The 23078-nt window shown below is 37.5% G+C and overlaps 1 protein-coding gene across 7 annotated transcripts in view; it reads left to right on the top strand.

The window, feature by feature from the left end:
* MYO1D (myosin ID) overlaps nt 1-23078 on the top strand; it is a 348947-nt gene that overhangs the window by 137625 nt on the left and 188244 nt on the right. For all 7 annotated transcript variants that reach the window (XR_009537509.1, XM_060133821.1, XM_060133826.1 and 4 more), the window contains 2 exons: nt 8135-8301; nt 17740-17947. Coding sequence is in view for 6 of the 7 variants with exons in the window: in XM_060133821.1 (XP_059989804.1) it covers nt 8135-8301; nt 17740-17947 (375 nt within the window). In the remaining variant the exon portion in view is untranslated. The remainder of the gene's footprint in view (nt 1-8134; nt 8302-17739; nt 17948-23078) is intronic.

Here is a 23078-nt window from a genome sequence, read left to right as displayed (position 1 = left end):
TAAAATGAAAATACTCAATAAAGCCATTTTGAACTAGCTACCTAACAGCACAGCCATGATGGTACTTGAACTCTATAAAGCAAAAAAAAAAAAAAAAAAGAACCTGAAAAAAATGTAAAAGGCAAAATTGACAGGTCCACAGTCCCAGAGGGAGATTTTAAACCAACTCTACCAGAAACAGATCAAGCAAAAACCTTAGTAAGAGTGCAGCAGCCAAATTTAAACTTTATCTAATAGATCAAAAGATCTCTATACCCAGGGGATAAGAAATACATATTCCTTTCAGGTATACATGCAACATTTACAAGAATTGACCACATGCTAGATCACAAAAGAAGTCTCAACTGTTGTAACAAATGTATATATAGATGCATCTCCATCCTCACAGCAAATGAAATGAAAATCAGCATTAAAAAAGGTTTTTTTTTTTAATCTGCTTGGGAACTTAAAAATACTCCTAAAGTGGTCTACTTGTTATGCCTTTATTTAAAAAAACAATAACAACAAAAAAAAACAAGGAAGACTGAAAGTAAATGAGTTAACTTCAACTTAAGAAGCCAGAAAAGGAAATCCAAAGAAAATCTAAAGAAAAAAATTAAGAAAATAATTTTTAAATAGCAAAAACTAAAAGTAATCAAAAAATTAATCAAATAGACCTTTAAAAAACTTATTTTAAAAAGAGAAGATAATGTTAAGAATGAAAAAATGATACAACTTTATATACTGCAGAGATTTTTGAAAGTATCAGAATATTATGAACAACTGTATGCCAGTGAATTTGAAAAATTAGTTTTCTGGGAAAATGTTATCAAAATTAACTCAAGAAGAAATAGAAAGCCTGAATAAATTTAAAGATTCTGAATCACTAATCAGAAGTCTGCCTTCCCCCAATTCTGCCAAGAACTTCAGGCCCAGATGGTGTTACAGGTAGGTCTTACAGATCCTTCAGGGAGCCAGTAATTCCTATCATACATACACTGTTTCCTGTTTTCAAGGAAGGGAAGAAGAGAGGCCACTACCCAATTCATTTTATGAACTTAATATTACCTTGGTACAAGGTTAACATGAAAAAATGAAATTAGAGATGATTTTCACCTAGGAACATCAACATGAAGATTTTTAAAATACATGTAAGTAATGCATTTTCCAGCAACAGGGTGAACAAAACACCCCCTAAAACCAACTGAGAGCAACCAAAAATTGGTAAGTTATGAAAACCAGCTTCCTGAATACGGTCATGAACTAACAAGAAAGCAAAGAATATGCAGGCCTGGTGCTGAGTGAAGGCAGAAATTAACTGAATGAAGGGAAAAATAACTAGAGCACCAGAGCTGCTTTCACCCTCTCAGCATCTGTTGAAGTGGGTGACTTTGAGTATAGGTATCCAAGGCTGGTCCTTGGAGGGAAGCCCAGGGCCTGCCCAGAGTAGGGTGACTAACAAGGGACCACAAACCACATGCATACTCACACATATGTACACACACAAACACACGCACACACACAACGGTGGGTCTCCAGAGGGCTGCCTCCTCAGAGAGCTACCTCTAGAATGAGCTAGAAATAACCCCTCATTATCTGAAAGGAAAACTGCCTGTCTTGGTCCTTGGCACTGAGCCAAGCAGGGTAGGTGACCATCCCCTGAGAATTTATAATTGTAAGCCAGCTTTTATGAGATTTGCAGTCCAAATTCACACTACCTGGGTGGCCTGAAAAGGCTCAAGCCTGGTCAATTCAGGTCTGGTATTGCCCCCAGGCATCTGATGGAAGCAAGGTAAGGGAACCACCTTCATTCCAGACCTTAAAGAACTTCCACAGATGGAGTTCTAAGGAAAATAAGGAGTTCATAGTGCTCTGCAGCGGGAGAGGCCACAGCAGTGAGAGGCCCACGTACCGCAAAAAAAAAAAAAAAAAAGAAATGAAAGGCCTAAAAATATGAGAACTAGTAATTGAGAGCAGGTAACTAGGCAATTGATAGAAATAAAAACTAAATAATTAAAACTCAGTGGAAAGGTTTAACATTAGTTTAGACAAAGCTGAAGAGAGAATAGGGAAATGAAAGAAACAATTGAAGAAATTATCCAGAATCCCACTTAAAGAGACCAATAAATTAAACTTATAAGAGACACATTAAGAGACATGGAAGATAAAATGAAAAGGTCTAACATGCATCTAACCAGAGTCAAACAAGGAGAGGAGAGAATGGGTAGAATGGTAGAAGGAAAAGAAAAAAGAATTTCAAGAATGATGAAAGACACCACTCTACAGGGTCAGGAAGTCCAGTGTATCCCGAGCTGGAAAAATTAAAAGAAATCTGCTCCCAAGCACCTAGTGAAACCCCAGAATACCAAAGATGAAGAAAATACCTTAAAAGCAGATTAGCTTTGAAGAGAAAATAACTAAACCAGAATTCTATACCAAGAGAATTCATATTTTTCAAGAACAGAGACACAACAAAGAATCTTTCTGAAAAATAAAAAGAGAGTTAGAACCACAGTAAAGGAAATTCTAAAAGATATATGTCAGATAGGAGGATGTCTGATTACTGAATGAAAGTCTGAAATGCAAAATGAAGAGCAAAGAAATTGGGAAATATGTGGGTGCATATAAATAAGCTGACTCTGTAAAATAATATTTTATTGGATTAAAAATACAGGTTAGAGCTAAGTAGCACAACAACAATAGCATATAAATTGGAAGGGTGGGTGATTATAATTCAACTGTTTAAGGTCCTTGGTTGTTCAGGAAAAGGATAAAAGTATTGGTTATATATATACACCAATACCAAAAGTATTGGTATATATATATCTCATGAGTTATAAATACATATAAAATTTTCTAGTGTAGTCATTGAAAGAATAGAAATGAGTTTATAACTTCCAAACTAGTGGTTGGGGGTGGGGGAAGCCAGAATGAGAAAAAAATCATTAGTCTTAAAAAACATAGGAAAGAGGAGACAAAATAACATAGGAAAGCTGGGACAAATAAAGATGGTAGAAATAAATCCAAATATATTAGTAATTACAGTGAATATAAATGGAGAAAAACTATCAAATCAGATTAAAGAAAAAGAATACAGATACATTGCCACTTATTAATGACATCTAATCATAACAGAAAAGTTGAAAGTTTACATTTAAAAAGATACATCAGGCAAATTCTGACATTCTGGAACCTTAATCCAATTTCAGGACCTGTAGTGGCTCAGCAGTGAGCTGCCTCCCATCCCTGAAAGTGCCAGACTATTTTCCATTCACCTTTAACTCCCAGGCTTAGCTCTTCAGGATTCCAGACCAACGTGTAGTTCTGCATCCAAGGTCTCAAGTTCCAGCTTTCATCCCCTGAACCCCACAGACTGTCAGCAGCTGTGCTCAGCCTCACGGCTGCCTCTCCAGATCGACGGTTGCCTCTAAGACACCCCTCTGGACTTTAGTCTTACTCTCATCTCGGCTATGTTATCAGCTCTTGATGCATTGAGATTTCTCCCCTCTCCCCATATTTTGTGTAGCACTTTTTTTCAGTGACTTCCTCAGGAAGGTTGATATGAATTGCCTAGTCCTCCATCACCAGAAGTGCATTTTCTCAGAGTCCACACAGTGGTTTTGTTTTGTTGTACTTTTAAATATTTTATTTATTTATTTTATTGACATACATACAATTGACATACAACAGTATATCAGTTTCAGATGTACAACATAATGATTCAATATTTGCATATTTTGCAAAATGATCACCACAATAAGTCTAATTAACATCCATCACCATGCACAGTTACACTTTTTTTCCCCTGTGATGAGAACTTTTAAGATTTACTCTCTCAGCAGCTTTCAAATATACAATACAGTATTATTAACTATAGCACACAGTGTTTTTAAATGCATGTCTTATCGCCACCTAGATAAGCCTTTTGAATCTAAAGAATGACTTCTACTAATTTTATATACTTCTTGATACCTCATAAAGCACTCTGAACAGTCAGTAGATTATTAAATGAACTTGAATTTGCTTTTGACTCTATTTGATACTGTTCAACACATGTTAAATATCAATAGATGAATATCTATCTAAATCAGGTATCTTCTGCCTAATACATATACTGATTGGTGTACTTTGGCAAAGGATGTTTTTCACAAAAATGGAGAAACAGGTTTGTAAGTGCAAGATAATAAGATCACTGTCAACTTTGGGAATTTAACCTTAATAAGACACTTAGAATTTGTCAAATTTAGGATTTCTTAGGTTGAGTCAACCTGGATATTTACAAAGGAGAGAGGAGGCGGTGTTTATAAATTGAAACAGAATGCTGATTAAATATAGAGAAAGCATTTCCACTGGCTTCCTTATCTGAAGGTTTTTATGTTACTAACCGGGATGAAAGGGCATCCCCCCACCCCTTAGCTGGTCATGAAGTGTCTATTCCAGTGTTACCACTTCCTGTGCATAATCAGTCAATACTGGTAAAATTCCATTCAACTGGTTTCTGTTTAGTGAAGTTACTTACACTACTCAAATGATACCTTACACTAAGATTGCTTTGCCCACATGATTGCATAAATTATTGAGTTCAAAATATTTTCTAATTCATACTGTAATTTTCTTTTGGACCCGAGGGTAATTTAGAAGTATATTTCTTAATTTCCAGTCGTATAAGATTTTCTAATTATCTTCTTGCTCTTGATTTCTAGTGTAATCTCATTTGATCAGAGGATAGACTCTGTGTGATTTCAGTCCTTAGAAATTTGTGAAGTTTTCATTATATGTTTTGTTTATGTGTTAAAATTATTTGCATTTAATATTCTATACACATCCATTAGTTTGCTAGTCATATTATTATTGTCCAATGTTTCTGCATTCTTACTAATTACTTTGTTTTGTCAGTGCTGAAACGTGTGATAAAACCTCCTTTGATTCTGAACTTGTCTACTTCTTGTTGTACCTTCCATTTTTGCTTCAAATATTTTGAGAATTTATTAGGCTTATTCAAGTTAGAACTGTTATATCTTCCTAGTGTTTGAGTCACGTATCACTATGAAATGTCTTTATATTGCTTTTTGCCTTAAAGTCAGCTTTGCATGAATAAAAAAGTTAAAAGCAGCTTTTCTTTTGGCCAGGGCTTGCATGGTCTATCCTTTTCCCCCCTTTTACTTTCAACCTTTCCATATCCTTATGTTTCAAGTTTGTCCCTCATAAATAGCATATAGTTAGTTTTGTTGTTTATCCCTTCTGACCATCTTTGTCTTTCAAATAAATCATTTAGTTCATTTATTCTTTTTTTTAATAAGTTTATTTTATTTATTCTTGCCTGCGTTGGGTCTTCGTTGCTGTGTGCAGGCTTTCTCTAGTTGCGGCGAGCGGGGGCTACTCTTTGTTGTGGTGCACGGGCTTCTCATTGTGGTGGCTTCTCTTGTTGCGGAGCACGGACTCTAGGCGTGCGGGCTTCAGTTGTTGTGGCTCGCAGGCTCTAGAGTGCAGGCTCAGTAGTTGTGGCGCATGGGCTTAGTTGCTCCGCGCATGTGGAATTTTCCTAGACCAGGGCTTGAACCCGTGTCCCCTGCGTTGGCAGGCGGATTCTCAACCACTGTGCCACCAGGGAAGCCCAGTTCATTTACTCTTAACGTAGCTATCGTATGTTGTATTTAAATCAACCATCTCATTAGTGCTTTCTGTTTGTCTCTTGTATATTTCTTTTTCTTTGCTTCCTAATCTTTTTGATTGATTACTGTGGGCAAAAGGTAAACAAAATTCTATTCCTTCTGCTTGATAACCTCAGTTAAATTTCTAGCTCTGTTCCCCTGTTAACCTAGTATGATGTATATCAACTATATTACTAGGCAACATCACTTAAGATAAAAATTACCCCTATTGGTAAATTGCACCTGTACTGGGAGAATGATAATTGTCTGGTGGGGATGACATACTCTTGGCTTCCTGAGTGTGATGACTCATGTATTAGGCATGTCCCTTTCAAGGACCCTGGAAGCTATGTCATTAGAGTTGTTACAAGAGATATTGAATCCTATGGGGCATGAGGCTTTTAAACCAAGGGCACTTCCCACATCTGTCTGACACGGACCTCATCTTATTGTGCCCAAGCTATTACCTGACTGCGGTATGGACCGCTGCACGACCTTGACATGCCTGCTGGCAAGCCATGTTCTTGTCCTCCTGGGTAGACTCCTGCCAAGTGCGGGCTGTAAGTCTTTTGAGTCAGAATGTTTAGTTAAACCTAGGGAGGCATCCTTTCCTTGCACTGCCTCCCCCACACACACACTACCACTCAGTATTGCAATGATTTTTTATTACTACATTTATTCACGTTATTATTTTGGAAGATTTACATTATAATATTGTTTTGGTGGTTACTCAAGTTATTACAATGTCATTCTGGATTATAGAAATCTAATCTTATTGGGTGCTTTTACCTCCTTCCTGGACAATGCAAGGGCCATAAAACATCTTAATTCCATTTGTCTTCCTCCCAGCTTATGCGCGCTTTTGGTCATGTACTTATAAATATTTATTTATATATATATATATATATATATATAGCCAGTAAGATGATGACATCATCATCATCATTATTATTACTACTAGGAATAGGCAATATCTGTTTAGATTTACTCATTTATTACTTCTTTTTTCCTCTTTCTGTATCACCGAGCTTCCTCTTGGACCATTCTTCTTCTGCCTGAACTTCATCCTGTTATATCTGAGGCCTGATGTTGACAAATTCTGGAAATATTTTATGCTGTTTCCCTTCTTGAAGAACGTTTTTGCTGGGTGTGAAATTCTACATTGGCAGTTCTTTAGGCATTTCACAGACAATACTCATCTGTCTTCTGGATTCCATATTTTCTTTTGAGAAGTCAGCTGTCAGTCTATTTGTTGCTCCTTTAGGTAGTCAGCCTTTTTTCTTCTGGCTGCCCTTCTTTGGTTTTCAGAAGTTTAACTGATGTACCTAGGTGTACATTTTTCTTTTTAAATCTTGCTTGCAGTTTGTAGGACTTCTTCAGTTTGTTACAGCTTAATTGTTTTTCATCGGTTTTACAAAGCTCTTGGCTATTAGCTCTTCAAATATTGCTTCTGCCCCTTCTGTCTCCTCCCTTTGGGACTCCAGTTACTTAGACCACTTTACGGTGTCTTGTGTGCCTCTTAACCTCTCTTCTTTATTTTCCATCTCCATGATCCATTCTGGGAAAATTCTTCTCACCTTCCTTCTAGTTTACTAATTTTTTTCTTCACCAATTTCTAATCTACTCTTCTACTGATCCACTGAGTTCTTAATTTCCATTATTGTATTTTTAAGTCCTAGGTTTTCCAGTTGGTTTGGTTCTTTTTTATAGTTTCTGGTTGTCTAAAAAAATTCTCAATATTGTCTTTTGTCATCTTGAACATGCTAAGCATAGTTGTTTTAATATTTCTATTTGATAACTCCAATATCTGGACCCTTACAGATCTTTTTATTTTGTATGTTGTTTTGCTATTTCTAATTCATGTTATCTTGGCTCCTTATATATCTGGTTAACTTACTTTGTTCCAAACATTAAATTTGCAAAACTGTTTATAGAAATAATTGGAGGCCCAAGTTTATGTAGTCTTTCTCCAGGGAAGATTTATCTTTGCTCCTTTTAGGCACGTAAAAGCACTGATATTCCGAAGAAGCTATTCCAGTTTGAAGGACTGAAATGATTCAAAGGTGAAAGGAACACTTAGTATGTACCAGGGCTGTGCCAATTATTTTACATTCTTCAACAGTGCATTTTTACCACAGCTTCTGCCTCTTTCTATTAAATTACTCCTTCTGTTACTTTTAATCATGTTTCTGTAAATACACAAAAACTTGATGTTTACATGTCTCAATTGTTTACACCCTAGCTTTACCCCCTTTCTACTATTCCTGATGAGTCCTAAAATATAATAATACAAAATTTTAACTGAATGCCTGAGAATTTCCAGGCATTTAATTGAAGGGAAATTTAAGTTGAAGGGAAAGGAAGAATTTTTTTTATAAGTCTATGCCTGAGAAATGAGAGTCACAGAGCTTAATTTGACACAGCTAACACTAATGACATGTCAGTGTCTTTAGTCTGGGATTTTTCTCCAGTGAAACTTATCATTTGCCGATTCATTTCTTTAGGAACCATATTATGTACGTTGCATCAAACCTAACGACAAGAAGTCCCCACAGATCTTTGACGATGAACGCTGCCGGCATCAAGTAGAGTATCTTGGACTCCTGGAAAACGTGAGGGTGCGGCGGGCAGGGTTCGCCTTCCGCCAGACCTATGAGAAGTTTCTTCACAGGTGAGAATAGACTAAACAAGGAAACCTGCTAGCACACTGAGAATTATGGAGTCCTCTCCATGTTTAACCGTGCATCAGCTCCTGTCAGACAATTTAAATGTTTGTTGAATGAACAGAAGAGATGAGGAAACTGCAACTGTGAAAGACCTTCCCAGAATCGGCAGGAGTCCCCTCGAGTCTGTGGTTTATGGACCATGGGGAAAAATTTTATTCTTCATGGGGAAAATGGGGGCATGTAGTATAGGAGAATAAACAAGGATTTGGAGTCACAGCTGGGTTGGAATCCTGGCTATGCTACTCATTTGCTGCCCGACCTTGAGCTAGAAATTTAGCTTCTTTGACTCTCCTTCTGCATCTATAAAATGAGTATAGTAACACTACCTCATAAGCCTTTTGTTGTGAGGATTAAATTAACCAAAGTAAAAAGGCTACGTGCCTGGCACATAATAGATGTTCAATTAATGCTGTTTAGCATTACCGATGTTGCTAACTATAATAATAACAAAATATTAAGTAGTTAATCATGGAGGCCCTAAAATTAGTCTACCTGATTGAATCCTGGCTTTGCCGTTTCTTAGCTTTTTGACCTTAGGCAAATCATATAACCTTTCCATGCCTCAGTTTCCTATGTATAAAATGGGGGAAATTAATTAATTTTTTTAAATGGGAATAATAATGGTAACTACCTGGTAGGGCTGCTGGGGGATGAAGTAATATATGTGAAGTACTTAGAATGGTACCTGGCATATAGTAATCACTCAATAAGTGTAAGGTATCATTGCTATTGTTATTTATTGTTACTAACAATAATGATAGTTGACACCTGGTATCATAAAAATAGTGTTTTAAATTCCATCTATTCATCTATTTTAAAATATTTATTGAGCATTTCCTATGTTGTAGATTGCAGATTCCACGAAATATGAATAAACAAATACATAAAATATTGATTGGTGAGAAGAGTCTCTAAGGAGATAATAATGGCAGGAAGGGGTCAGCCATACAAAGGTCAAAGAAAAGAGCAGGTGGAGCAGAGGAAACAGCGGAGAAAAGTCTCTCTTGCAATAATAAGTGGTGTTTTAGGTACCAAACGTCATCCAGTGTGGTTGGAGGATGCTGAGTGACAGGGCAGTGGTGTAGCATGAGATCAGAGATGGACATAGGCCAGATGATTTTGAATGTTGTAATCCAGACTAAACAGTTCAGATTTTGGCTAAGTGTGGTAGAAAACCACTGGTGGATTTTATGCAGGGAGCAACCCAATCTTATGGATGTCTTAAGATATCACTGTGGCTACTGTGTGAATAGGAAGCAGGGAGACATTTAGAGATGCTATTGCAGGAATCCAGGAGAGGCAGCTCAACGAGAGGGCCTTGAACAAGGAATTACTGTAGATCCAAGAGTAGTGGACTGATTCAGGGTATGTTTTGTGGAAAGGTGGACTAGACTTGCTCATGGATTGGCGTGATGAGAGAGTAGTAGAGAGGGATGAAGGGTAACAAGTCGATTCTGGCTGGAGCATCTGGGTAAGCATGGTACCATTTGCTGAGGTGAGAAAGATGGGGGAAGAGAAGCTTGAGGAGGCGGACATGAAACTGGGGCAAAGATGGAATCAAGCTTGTCTCCTGACTGTGTTAGGTTTGAAATGGCTACTAAATGTCTAGGTAGAAATACTAAGTAAGTTCTTAGCCATACAAATCTGGAGTTCTGGGAAGAGTCCAGGCTGGAAATAGAAATTTTGGAGTTATTGGTATACAGATTGTATGTAAAGTCTTGGAGTTGGATAGAAAAGAGGAGGAGGCCCATGCCAACATTTAGCTTTGTGGTCTGACATGAAAGAACGAGCAAAGAGAGAGAAGAAGCACCCAAGAAGCTAGAAGAAATATCAGATGAGGGTCATGTCACAGAAGCCAAGAGAAGATGGCATTTCAAGAAGAAAAGTACAGTTATCGTATTAAATGTTGCTGCGCCGTCAAGTAAGGTAAAAGCAGGAGCTCAACCATTAGACTAGGCAACATAGAGGTCAAAGGAGAAAAGGCTGGACAGAGCCCCATTTGAGCAGGATGGGGAAGTGAAGTGAGAAGTTGGATGTCTCTGGACAACTCAAGAATGTGTGCTATGAATGAGAGCAGAGAAAACTAGAAGCAGCAGCCAGAGTGGAATGTGAGGTCAAGGAGATACTAGAAAATGTTTGTATGCAGGTGGGGATGATTCAGAACAGAGGGAGAAACCAGTGACACAGGAGGGAGGGAGATAACTGTAATAATAACATCCTTGTGAAGGCAAGGAATGAAATCCCAAGCACAAGTGCAAGGTTTGTCAGCTTTAGATGGGAGCAGGGATGCTTCACCCTTAGCAACAGGGTTGAAAGGCAGAGAATATGAATACAGATGCAGGAAGCCTCGAAGCTTGGCTGATGGCAAAGATGAAGATGTTCCTATCTGATTGCTTCCATTTCCTCAGTAAAGTATGAGGCAAGGTCATGAGCTGAGAGTGAAGATTAGGAGATGTGGTGTAGGAGGTTGGAGGGAAAATGAAAATACTCATTTTGGAGAGTGGGAAAGCATAGGTGTGTATAGTAGTTTTGCTGCTAGGAAGATCTGAGCGCCCACTTGACATTTGAGGTTATAAGTGTACAGTGACACCACTGAGCACTGTCTGTTGTTCTCCACCAGTGTTCAGCTACTTGTGTGAAGAAGTGAAAGGGGGGCTTCCCTGGTGGCGCAGTGGTTGAGAGTCCGCCTGCCAATGCAGGGGACACGGGTTCGTGCCCCGGTCTGGGAAGATCCCACGTGTCGCGGAGCAGCTGGGCCCATGAGCCATGGCCGCTGAGCCTGCGTGTCCAGAGCCTGTGCTCCACCACGCGAGAGACCACAACAGTGAGAGGCCCGCGTAACGAAAAAAAAAAAAAAAAAGAAGTGAAAGGGATTTACACTAATTGGAGACTCTTGGAATGAATAAAACTTTATAGCAGAATAGCCTAGAAAATTGAAACAGTTTTATACTGATCAAAAGGTTATGCTCAAAACTGATCATTTTCCTTATTGAAATCATACTGTTCTTAAAACTTGGTTTTTTTAAAATTGAGGCTGTAGAGTAGGAGTGTTGTCATGAGTAGAGATGTGTTCATTCTGAGTCTTGACTTCAAACAGTGTCAAATTATATTAATAGGAAGATTGTTAGTCCCTTGTCATTACTCAGAATTCTAGCAATTACTCAATTGTAGTATTGATTTTTGTGTTGTCACGTATATAAGATCGGCAGAAGTTAAGTATTAGAATGAGCAGGGTGGGAATGGGTAACTATAGGATGGGGCTGAACTAAAAGTATATTTACCTAAAATATATATTTATCTAACTAAAAATATATGATCATGACACCATGATAATAGAAGCCATGGAAAGAAGTTGAAATAAGAGAATAAGCAAGCTCGATCTGGAGGGGACAAGGACTTTGCAAGTGCATATCCTCACTCTTAATCTCTTTATGCACCTATTTTACTTTCAACTCAAGATGTTTGGTGTGTTTTTTGGCATGAAAGACATGCTATGAGGATTGAATTCTGTTTTCTAATGCTCATGTAAAAATAGAAAAGATTAAAAAGAACCTATGCATTTCAAATATGATGGTCTTAGGAGTACAAGCTTAAATCTCCCATTCCCACTCCAGAACATCCCCCAATAATATAAAATACGTGTATTTAAAGCCACGTTAATGCATAGCCGCACTATGGAATCAGAAGGGCGATTCTCAGTGAGTCTTAAAGGTGTGAATCACTCCTAAATACAATACGAAGCAGACATGAAGGCCCAGAAGTAAGCCAAGGTCACAGTTTTAAGGAAAGACTGCCTTGTGAGGTTTGAGCTGCCATTCAGGAAGCATCTCAGCTACTGTGCTGGAGTTCACCCAGCTGCCGCACCGGGAGGTTAATGGCCAGTGCAAGTAACCACCTCAGCAACTGTAACGGAGACGTCATAGGTATATTGGCCAAGACTCAGGAAGCAAAAGTAGCCACCTAACAAGAGGCCAACAAATGCCAAAATGTACACATACGTAGAAGGACTCTGGGAAAGGAGACGGGATAACAGTCAAACATCTGAGAAAGGCCAGACCAATGAAAAGGAGACAATAAGCTCAACAAATAAAAAACCTCACCCCCAAGGGACCAGAGCAAGGAGTGAAAGACATTAGAATAAACCTATTTCATATTCTCCAAGAGATAAAGGAGAGAATTATGGTCCTAAAATAGGAGTACAAAGTTAGAAACAAGAACAGGTAGTTATTAAAAAGAACTAATTAGAGATTTAGAAAATGAAAACCAGATCAAGCACAATGAAAGAGTGAATTGTCCATCAGTAGAAGGAGTCGGCAGTTTGTAGTGTCATCATACAATGGTTACTAATCAGCATTAAAGAGAATGAATGGCTAATACAGCAACAACATGGATGAATAAAACATTATGCTGAAAAGGAGTCGCCAAAGAGTAATTTCTTGATGCTGCCATTTACACGAAGTTTAAGAACAGATAGAAATCAGAGCAGTGCTTTGCTCTGGGTTGGGGGTTGACTGGAAAGGGGGAAGGGCAATGGGGGACCTCTTTGAGATTATGGAGATGATCTGTATCTTGATCGGCATGTCAGTTCCATGGGTGTACACACTTTTCAAACTTACTGATTCGTGTACTTAAATGTGTGCATTTTACTATACATAAAGTTTACCACAATTAGAAAAATTTTTTTCTTAACTAGACTTCCTTTAAACAACTTAGTGAGCTAGAAGATCAAGCTGAAGACTTCTTCCAGACCTCATCACAAAGAAAAAGAGATGGGAAGTACTAAAGAAAGGTCAAGCCACGTATAAGGTTGATCCAGGAGAGCCAGAAGCCATCTAACTGGAGCTCCAGAAGGAAAGAGGAGTCTAGGGGTCAGAATGAAAGAATACACTGAGTGTAAAACATATGAAGTTTTTAAATGAAACTTAAGTACATTATGTTCACTTTCAGAATGTTAGACATAAATAAAAATGCTTAGAGCTCCCAAGAAGAAAGGCAAACTACCTAATAGGCAATGAGACTCATACTGACATCAGACTTCTCATTAACAACAATCAGTGTAAACAAAGGAGCAGTATCTTCACGGTGAAGGGGAATGAAGTTTATGCTTAGAATTTTCTTCCATGCCAAGGTATCATTCAAGAGTGTGGGCAGAATAAAAACGTTTTCTGACATATATAGGCTCAGAAAGTTTACTATTCTGAGAGGGTCATAGACCCTCTGAAAAATCTCTAGAGGGTATACTTTAGCAAAAGGGAGAATAAATGCAGGAGGAAAATATGGAATGCAAAAAAGCAACATTGAACAAATAAGTAGGTAAAACTTTTTGTGAAATCTGAACAAGTATTGACTGTAAGGAGGAAAAAGAAGTCTGTAGTAATCATTTGCAACAAAAATTAAAATAGTAGTGAGAAATATAGAGAAGTAAAGACTTTTGTACTCCTTATGGGAAGAATATAGATGTTAATTAACTAGACAGGAAAAAGTATGTATCTTTACATATTTAATTTCTCAGAATGATAATAATAGTAGTGCTGACATTGTCAAGTGCTCACACCATATGTACCCGGCACTGTTTTAAACAGTCTGCATGTAGTCTGTCCCTAAAGCCGACAACCAGATGAGGAGAGTGTGTTGCCGCCATTTTATGCAGATGAGGAGCCAAGTAGTGGTGTAGCCGTGTCTGAACTCAGGCAGTTGGCTCCTGAACCTATCGTCTTTAACAGTGCACCGCCTCACAACTGAATGTGCGGATTTATCAGAGAAAGGAGTAAAATGGCATAAAGAAAACTCAGTCTGCCTAAGAGAAAATAGGGTAAAAAGCAACAAAGAGAAAGCACAATTAATAGAAAACATTAAATGAGCAGTTGAGAAAATTGAAACATATTAATAATCACAATAAAAGTGTCAAACTTGCCCTTTAAAAGGCAGAATTGTGGAAAGACTGAAGTCTCTCCAGTTGATGACTATCTAAGTCGAGATTAGGTCCTCTCTACTAGAGTCATCTAGGAAGAGTGCTGGATGAGATGGTGGGATGTGCATCTGGGAAGATGGTCTATCCCTCCTCTGCAGGCTGTGTTTATCTGCCACTTTACATAAAATGAGTTTGTTCACATGGAAAAACTGACATTTTATTTTAATGTCATACTGATTGAACTAATTAACAGTGGGACATGGGGTAGGATGGAAGGTGTGTAGGACATTGGATGAATGTTTTCAGTCCTGGTGGGAGAAAAAGTAATATTTTCTGCAATGAGTTTGTGCTTTTAGATTCTGCAGATTTTTTGTAAGCTAGCTTTGAACCTAAATTTCTACTTGTCACTTTCATTTTCATTCTTTTATTGAAAAAGAGAGAGAAGGATTTTAAATGTACTGATAACCTGAAAAGCTGCTAAAGTCTTTCAGGGAGGTAAAACTGGTTGTCAGAAAGCAGTTGAATTTAGCTTTTTAATTTACAAGTTCAGGATGCTGGTTTGCTGAAGAACTTGGGGCATGCCCTTGACCGTCAGGAAGAAAGGAAGGGCGCCGTTACCCTGATGTGTTAGCTGAGCAGTGTGGCAGTAGGATTGCTTCTAGTTTCTGCAACACGCCTAAAACTTTAAACAAATGCCGTTACTCCCTGTTGACTCTTATTCTATCGATAGTTCTATAATGAATTTGGAAGTTTTTAGATTTTATTTCCTTTTTTCACGTGACGTCGCTTAATATTACCTTTCTCTTCATATTAGAACTCTTTGGTTTCTGTTTCTGTCTCTATCTGGCAAGTGACTAGACTTTTAAATGTATTTTCTTCCATTCTTTCATTCAGTAGATGTCTCGTTCCTCATTGTATGGTGGACAACACGATAGGCACATGGCATATAGCAGGGAACAAAACAAAATCCCTGCCTTCGTGGTACCCATAGACTGACATTCAACAGACAAACACACAAATCAATATGATTACAAACTGTGATGAATGGTGTGAGGAAAAGAAACCCATCTGGCTGCCCTAGAGAGGAATAATGGGGGTGAGGGTTGATGGTTGATGAAGGAGAATCAAAAACAGACTATGAGGAGTCTCAGCCTTTCAAAGAGTAGATTAAAAAGCATTCCAGGCAATGGGAACAGCATATGCAAAGTCTCCAAAGCAAGAAAGAGGCAACCGCATTACAGGACCCTGAAGAAGGCCAAGGCGACTGGAGTAGAACAATGAAAGCAGGAGAAAGTAAAAGATAAAGATGATGTGAGGCTCTTTAGAATACTACTCTGGCTGCTAAATATGCAGAATGGGTTGAAGAGGAAATGGAAAACAGGTTAGGAGTCTATTGTAGTCAACTTGATGGTGGCGTATATTAGGATTGTAGCAGTAAAGATGAGAATAGTTGAATTTTAAATATATTTTGGAGGTGGAGTCAATAGACCTGATGATGGATTAGAAGGAATGATAGAGAAGAGAAGGGATCAAATATGACTCCCAGGATTCTGGCTTTAGTAACTGAGGACATTGAGGTAGGAAGGACTGAAAGAGGAATTTAAGATACCTTTAGGTCTATATAGGCATTGGATATGTGAGTCTGAAGCTCAGAACTGAGAACTGGGCGTGGGAGAGCAAATGCATGAGTTGAAAAATAAAGTGGATGGAATAGATGAAGCGATGTGGGAGGTTGTACATAGAGAGAAGGGGGCCTGATATGAGCTCTGGGACACTCCAGCATTTTGGGCGTCCAGGAATGAGGAGTTGCCAGAAAATGAGATTGAGAAGAGATATCCAGAGAGACAGAAGGAAGCTAGGGAGAGTGTGCTGTTGTGGAAGCTAAGATGGAAATCAGGAAAAGAGAGAGACATCAAGAAGGGATCAGATGCCCCTTAGATACATAACATCTTAACCAGAAACGTGTAAAGCCCTAGGAGGAGAACATGAAGACTCCTGAAAGGCACGAAAGTAGACTTGAACTAATGGAATGATATCCCTTGTTCTTGGATAGGACAACTCAACATCAAAGCTAAATTTACTGAATGTAACATGGGAACCCAATAAAAATACCAGAAAGGATTCTCTTGTTTTGTGATTGTTTTTCCCTGGAACTATGCAAATTGACTCTAAAGTTCATATAGAAAAATGAACACACAGGAATATCTAGAAATACCTTTAAAAAGGAAAAGAAGGAGAAAAGACCACCAGATATTAAAATATACTTATAACATCTATAATTAGACATTTGCAGTACTGATGGGGCCGAGGGACAGACAAAGCAATGTAACAGACCAGAAAGCCCAGAAATGAACGGAAGTACATATGAAAGTTTAGCATATGATAAAATGGCATATTAAATCAGAGGGAGAAGGACAGACGTTTTAGTAAATAATATCGGAAATAGCCTTTTGTCAAAAGTTGGATCCGTATCAAAATAAACTCCAAATGGACCAGAGATCTAAACGTAAAATGTGAAAACATATGAGTACTAGAAGAACCCGTAGGTGAATTACTCTGTAACCTGAACGTGAGGAAAGCCTTTCTCACTGTGTCTTAAGATTCAGATGCAGTATGTGAAAAACATTACTACATTTGACTACGTGTATTAAACAACTTTGCCCCAAGGGTGGAGGAGAAGTACTGCAGTAGGCAGCCTTCTAAGCTGGTCCCAGTGATCCCCACCTACTGGTATTCATGCCTGTGTAATCCCCTTCCTGTGAGTGTGGGCTGGCCCTAGTGAATTGCTTCTAGCAAAATGGAATGTGTCAAAAGTGATGGGATGTCGCTCGTGAGATTAGGCTACAAAAGGCTGAGATTCTGTGACTGCTGTCTTACTCACGGTCACCCTCACACTAACCTATGAGAGGGCCACGTACTGAGGAACTGTTGGCTGCTTGTACGTAGAATTGCAAATGATCTGTGTATTGACCTTATGTGCAGAACTGTGCTTAGTTTTCTTTTAGCGATGATACTTTATCTGAAGATCTGCTCGATGTCCTTTGAAGCGAGTCATATTGTTCATAAGTGACGTTTTGTTCCTTCCCCAGTCATTTACCCATTCAAAAACCCATGACAGAGGCATCCTTTTCTTGTTTCTGTTTGTAAAGACAATGCTTCCAAGGTTGCCACATTACAAATAATATTTGCTGCAAGTTTTTGGCAAATAGCTTTTATTAAATTAAGGAATACCCTTCTAATCCTTGTTTAGTGAGTGTTGTATTTTATTGAAGGAGTGTTGTATTTTATTGAAGACTTTTTCTGTGACTCTTATCAGGCTAATGAAATTCATCCCTATTCCTAGTTTGCTAAGAAGTTTTTTTTTCTTTCTTTCTATGAAGCATCTTGAATTTTATTGGAGAGCTTTTCTGCATCTATTGATACCACATGGTTTTTCTCCCTTAACCCGTGCCCTGTTCTTTTTTTCATCCAGGTACAAAATGATCTCTGAATTCACCTGGCCCAACCATGACCTCCCTTCAGACAAAGAAGCTGTCAAGAAACTGATTAAACATTGTGGCTTTCAGGATGATGTAGCTTATGGGAAGACCAAAATTTTCATTCGAACACCCCAAACATTGTTTACCTTGGAAGAGCTCCGTGCCCAGATGCTCGTAAGGATTGTCCTCTTTCTACAAAAGGTAATTTAATATTTTACATATAAGGATAAGGTCTTACTTTTATGTTCTTAAAGATGAGTTGAATGTTTTCTTTGATTCAAGATATGTTCACGATGGTATATTTTTTTGCATCTATGCATATCTTAAGAGTGTTTTCTGTTGCCTCCACACATGGAAAACTCACTGGGCTGCGTGAACTCAAAATTATTTTATCCTCAAAACTCTGAAGCTATTTTGTCTTCTGGTATTTAGAAACAGAGAGATGTCTGAAGCAGTCTGGTTTTTGTCTCTTGCAGTTAACTGAGTTGTTTCCCTCAGCTTAACTGCATAAAGGACTTTTTCTATCTTATAATTTACAAGCTTGGCCAGCCTGTGTGAGACCACCTCCCTCACCCATCACGACCCACCGCCAGCACTTGCCAAGGTGTGCGGTGCTGACTCAGCGGTCCTCGTAAGACCATGGTACCTGTCATCACTGATCTGTGCAGGGCCCCTTCTCATTTCATTCAGTCACTCAGGTATTTCTTTTTATCCCTCTTACCCATTTCCATACCTTCTGATTGAACCATTTTAATATAAAAAAATTATATATGCATATAAAAAGAAATTGTGTTCCTCTAGGAGAATGTCCTTGGGATATCCATCAGGGGAAAGGTGGCTGGGTCATTGGGTATACGTAGACCTAATTGGCGTAAGTAGTGCCAGGCTCCTCTCCAGAATGTCTGCCAGTTTGCACATCACCAGTTTGTACGTAGAGGCTACTATGTGCCCACATCCTTAGCAGTATCATCCAGGTACCTAAATTTTGCCAGACTAGTAAGTATAATGATATCTTATTGTTGTTCTACTTCCTATTTCTCTGATTACCATTGAATTTGAGCATCTCATTAAATGCTTGTTTGCTTTTTGGGGTTTCCTGTAAACTGCCTGTTCATATCTTTTATCCATTTTTCTACTGTAATTGGTATCATTTTCTTGTTGATTAGCAGGAATTCCTTGACTATTTTAGACATTAATCTCTATTCACTTTAGATATCATACATATATTCTCCTCTTCTGTTGGCATTCTAATGAACTTTCTAATGTGCTTTGTTGAAGAGAATCCTTCATTTTGGCATAATCAAATTCTTTGATTCTTTTTTTTTTTTGGCCTTATATTTTGTGCCTTGGAATTTTATTTAAGAGGGCTTTCCTTGTATCTAGGTCACAAAGGTACTATCCTATGTTTTCTTCTATGAACTATATAGTTTTACCTTTCACATTTAGGTCTTTAATCCATTCAGAATCCATCTATGTATGTGGTTCTCTCTAGGAATCCAGTTTCACTTTCTTCTATATGGTGAGCAAGTTTTCTCAATACCATCTAAATACTAAATAATCTGTTGTTTCCCTATTGATTTGTGGTGCCAATTTTATTATGTATGAAGTTTATATATATACATATACATATACATGTATTCTGTTTCCGAGTGCTCTATTCTGTTCCATTTCTGTATCTGCCTCTTTTCATACTACTGCCACGTAGCTTTTATTGTAGTATGTTTTAGTATATGGTAGGATAAGTCCATCTTCTCTACTCTTCTTTATTGAGGTTGATTATTCTATACATAGACCTTTATTCTGTAATATAAATTTTAATCTGTGTTTATTGAGTTCTTTAAATTCGACAATACTTTTTATTAGGATTGCATTGAATATATAGGTTAATTTTAAAGGATTAACATTTTTATAATATTAAATCATCTTAAGAGTATTGAATAAGCTTATTTAAATCATTTTATTGACTTTTAGACTTAGGTCTTATGAACTCATAGTTAATTCCTAGATATTTTATTGTTTTTGTAGCTGCTGTGCTTTTATTATTGTGTTTTTATTATATTTTCTATGTGTCAGTGTTGGTATAGAGAAGTAATATTGGCTTATGTTGGTTTAACTGTATCCAGAATGAAACGTTTCTTGATTCACATTTGTTGATTCTATTAGTTTTTCTGGGTAAAAGATTATATCATGTGCAGATTATAAAAGTTCCCTTCCAATTGCCAAGATGTTTCTGAGTGTTGGTCTCGTTCGTTTATTTTTCCTAGAACTCAGGAAAACTTTTGGAGTGGAATACTAAACTCTGTTTCATCTTAGAACAGTTTCCTTGTATTAATTGTTTTTTTTTAATACTGCTTTTACTCCATTCTGTTTTCTTTCTCAAGACAGCTTGTAAATTTGCAAGGGGAATCTCTGTTTTTTGTCTGCTGTAGTGAGTTATTTTCATGCATCTGTTCTACTGTATATTCAAATCCTTACTTTTGATCTTCCCTACTTACCAGTGGGAGTTTTTGTTGTTGCAGATCTGATACTTTGTCTTTCTTCTTCATACCTATCCAAGACATTGACCAGACTCAGGGCTTGGCCTCTCAGTTTGGTTGGGACAGTCCTGGTTTCTGACTGTGGTCTGTTGTAAATATTAGTAGGAAACCTTTCACTCTCAAAGTGTCCCAGCATGGGTAACAAATGATACAATGGTCACCCTACCGTGAACTCACTTTCCTTCCACTTGTTGGCTGGTAGAATCCTCTTCTTAAATCTACATCGGCATTTTGTTTACTTCTTTCACAATTGTCAGTGTCCCACAGACTTTCACCTATTGCAGCTCTGTCAGCCAAAGATGGGGCCCACCGTGTCCCTCCCCACCCCAGGGCCCAGCTCTTACAGAAAAGGTTGAATTCCAGATATACACGCCTACTAGCACCCGTCCTTTCTCAGTCCTCTCTACAGCACCTCTGCTTGCTTTCTGGTGAGAAATTACAATTTCTACCTAGAAAAGAGAGATTCTAAAAGACAAGGGATGGCGGCTTCAAAAACTATCACCTGCGCCCTGGAGCGAAAGCTGTCCAGTCTTTGTGGTGTAGGTCTTGCCTTTCTTAACCATTAAGGCAGTGAGTAGGGTATGACCTCCCTCTAAATTCTCAGGCAGACCATCCTAGAGCACGATATACGTGATCTACTTATTATGTTTTTCGAACCAACTCCACAGGCCATAAAATTAGTGAGAATTTCAGTTTCTGGGAAGAGGTCATCAGTCACCTAACTTTCCATGTGATGTGTTTTCAATTTTTCTGTTTCCTTATGGGAATGTAGTGTGACGCTGTAGAGGCAGCATCAGGAGATGCTAATTTAAACAAGACTCCCCAACAATTGACTTTTTAAATTTCCTTTTTAAATAAAAATTAGCTTTGTCTTTTTTATTATATAATTAAAGTGCGCTCATTGTAAAAACAGATTCAAACCATAATGAAAAGTATAAGGAAATCCATGGGAAACCACCTAAAATCCCACCATCCAAAGGTAACACACCAAGTGTGTGAATTTTTTCCATTCTTATCAGTGAGAAATGCTACCTCGTTTCTACTATTTCATTTTTTATTTTCATGACTACTAGCAAGGGTGTGTTTATTGGATTGCTTCCTCTGTTACTCATTTTTATCAGTGGCCCATTTTTCTGGGATTGTTTGCCTTTTTCTTAGGAATTTCTGGGAGCTATTATCTTTATGTGTTGCAGCTATTTTTCCCAAGCTGTCATTTGTCATTTGATTCTGTTCATGGTATACTCTTTGATGTGAAAGTTTTTCACTGAATGTAATGAAATATGTCCTTTTCTTTATAGTTTTTGAGTTTCTTCCAGAAAAAAATTATAGATCTGGGATTTCGTTTTATACATGGTGTGATGTAAGGGTCCAACTCTATTTTGTTCCAGGTATTCAATTCCATTTATTTAAAAAATTCCTCTCTTTTTTCCAATTTAAATTGAAATTCCACCTTTGATTAATATTAAATGCCCATATATGCTTGAATCTATTTCAGGACTCACTATTTTGTTCCATGGTCAGTTCCTATGCCAGAATCGTACTGTGTTTATTATAGTACATCTTAATAGGTTTTAACATGTGAGAACGTGGCTTTCAGTACCTGTTCTGTGCCTTAGTAGAGATTCAGTGTCAAGTTAGAAGAATCAGTGACGTTGCCTAAAACAAGAACCTCCAAAATTAATTGTTCTTAAAGGAATAAACTGTATAACCACAAAGATTGCAGAGGAGATACAAACTATGTTGCTTTCTGATTCGTAAAAAAAATTTCTAGTTCTCCGCTGTCACCATCTAAACCATTAACCACTTGGTATCAAGAATTATGGATAATCCGTGATCTTGCTTCTCTTCATATACTTGGTCATATGCTTGACATTTTAGAGGATTTTTGAAATTGCTAGAAATATCTTTTTTTAAGAAATAACCCTCTAGATTTCAAAGAATTGTATTGGTTTTATAAGTACATAAGTAATAGCAATACAAGTTCATGTAGAATCGTGAAAAAGTATAAATCCTTTTATAGTTTTAAAATGTAATTTTCTTTTATATTATACATAAATTTAAATCATAACATACCATTGTATAATACTTTTCATTATAATTTTACAAGTGTAAACACTTAATTTACGTATTTATCATAACTGACTTAGTCCTTAATATGATTTACTAGAGTTTCCTCAATCTGTCTGCTATTACTGGATGTTTGGGTATTTCCAGTGATACGTTCTTACAGGTCCCATTGCAGGGCACATCTCTGTTTACTTAGAGTAGTGCCTGACACCAAGTCCAATAATGATACCTGTTGTTCTTACTACTGCTACTGCTATTACTACTATTAAGTATTTGTAAACATCCTCGATTATTTTCTTGGAATAAACTCATAGACACAAAATTGTTGGGCTAAAAGATGCGTACTTTTAAGATTTTCTATACCTGTTGTCAAATGGCTTCCAGAAAGATTGTACCAGTGTATGGTCCCACCAACTAATGAGTGAAAGACCTTGCCTCACTGAAGCACTGGATATTTTCATTCTTACAAATACCCTTTCTGGATGACCTAAAATCTGAGTGTTTTGCCTGAATACAGGCATACCTCAGAGATACTGCAGGTTTCGTTCCAGATCACCACAAATAAAGCAAATATTGCAATAAAGTAAATTCATGAACTTTTTGGTATCCCAGCGCAATACAAGTTATGTTCACATAATACTATAGTCTGCTAAGTGTGCAGTAAAATTATATGTAAAAAGAATGTACAAACCTTAATTTAAAAACACTTTTATTGCTAAAAAATGCTA

The sequence above is a fragment of the Lagenorhynchus albirostris genome, chromosome 20, assembly GCF_949774975.1.
Source record: "Lagenorhynchus albirostris chromosome 20, mLagAlb1.1, whole genome shotgun sequence".
NCBI lineage: Eukaryota > Metazoa > Chordata > Mammalia > Artiodactyla > Delphinidae > Lagenorhynchus > Lagenorhynchus albirostris.
The sequence above is the reverse complement of the archived record's forward strand: the minus strand, read 5'-3'. Positions and strand labels throughout refer to the sequence as shown.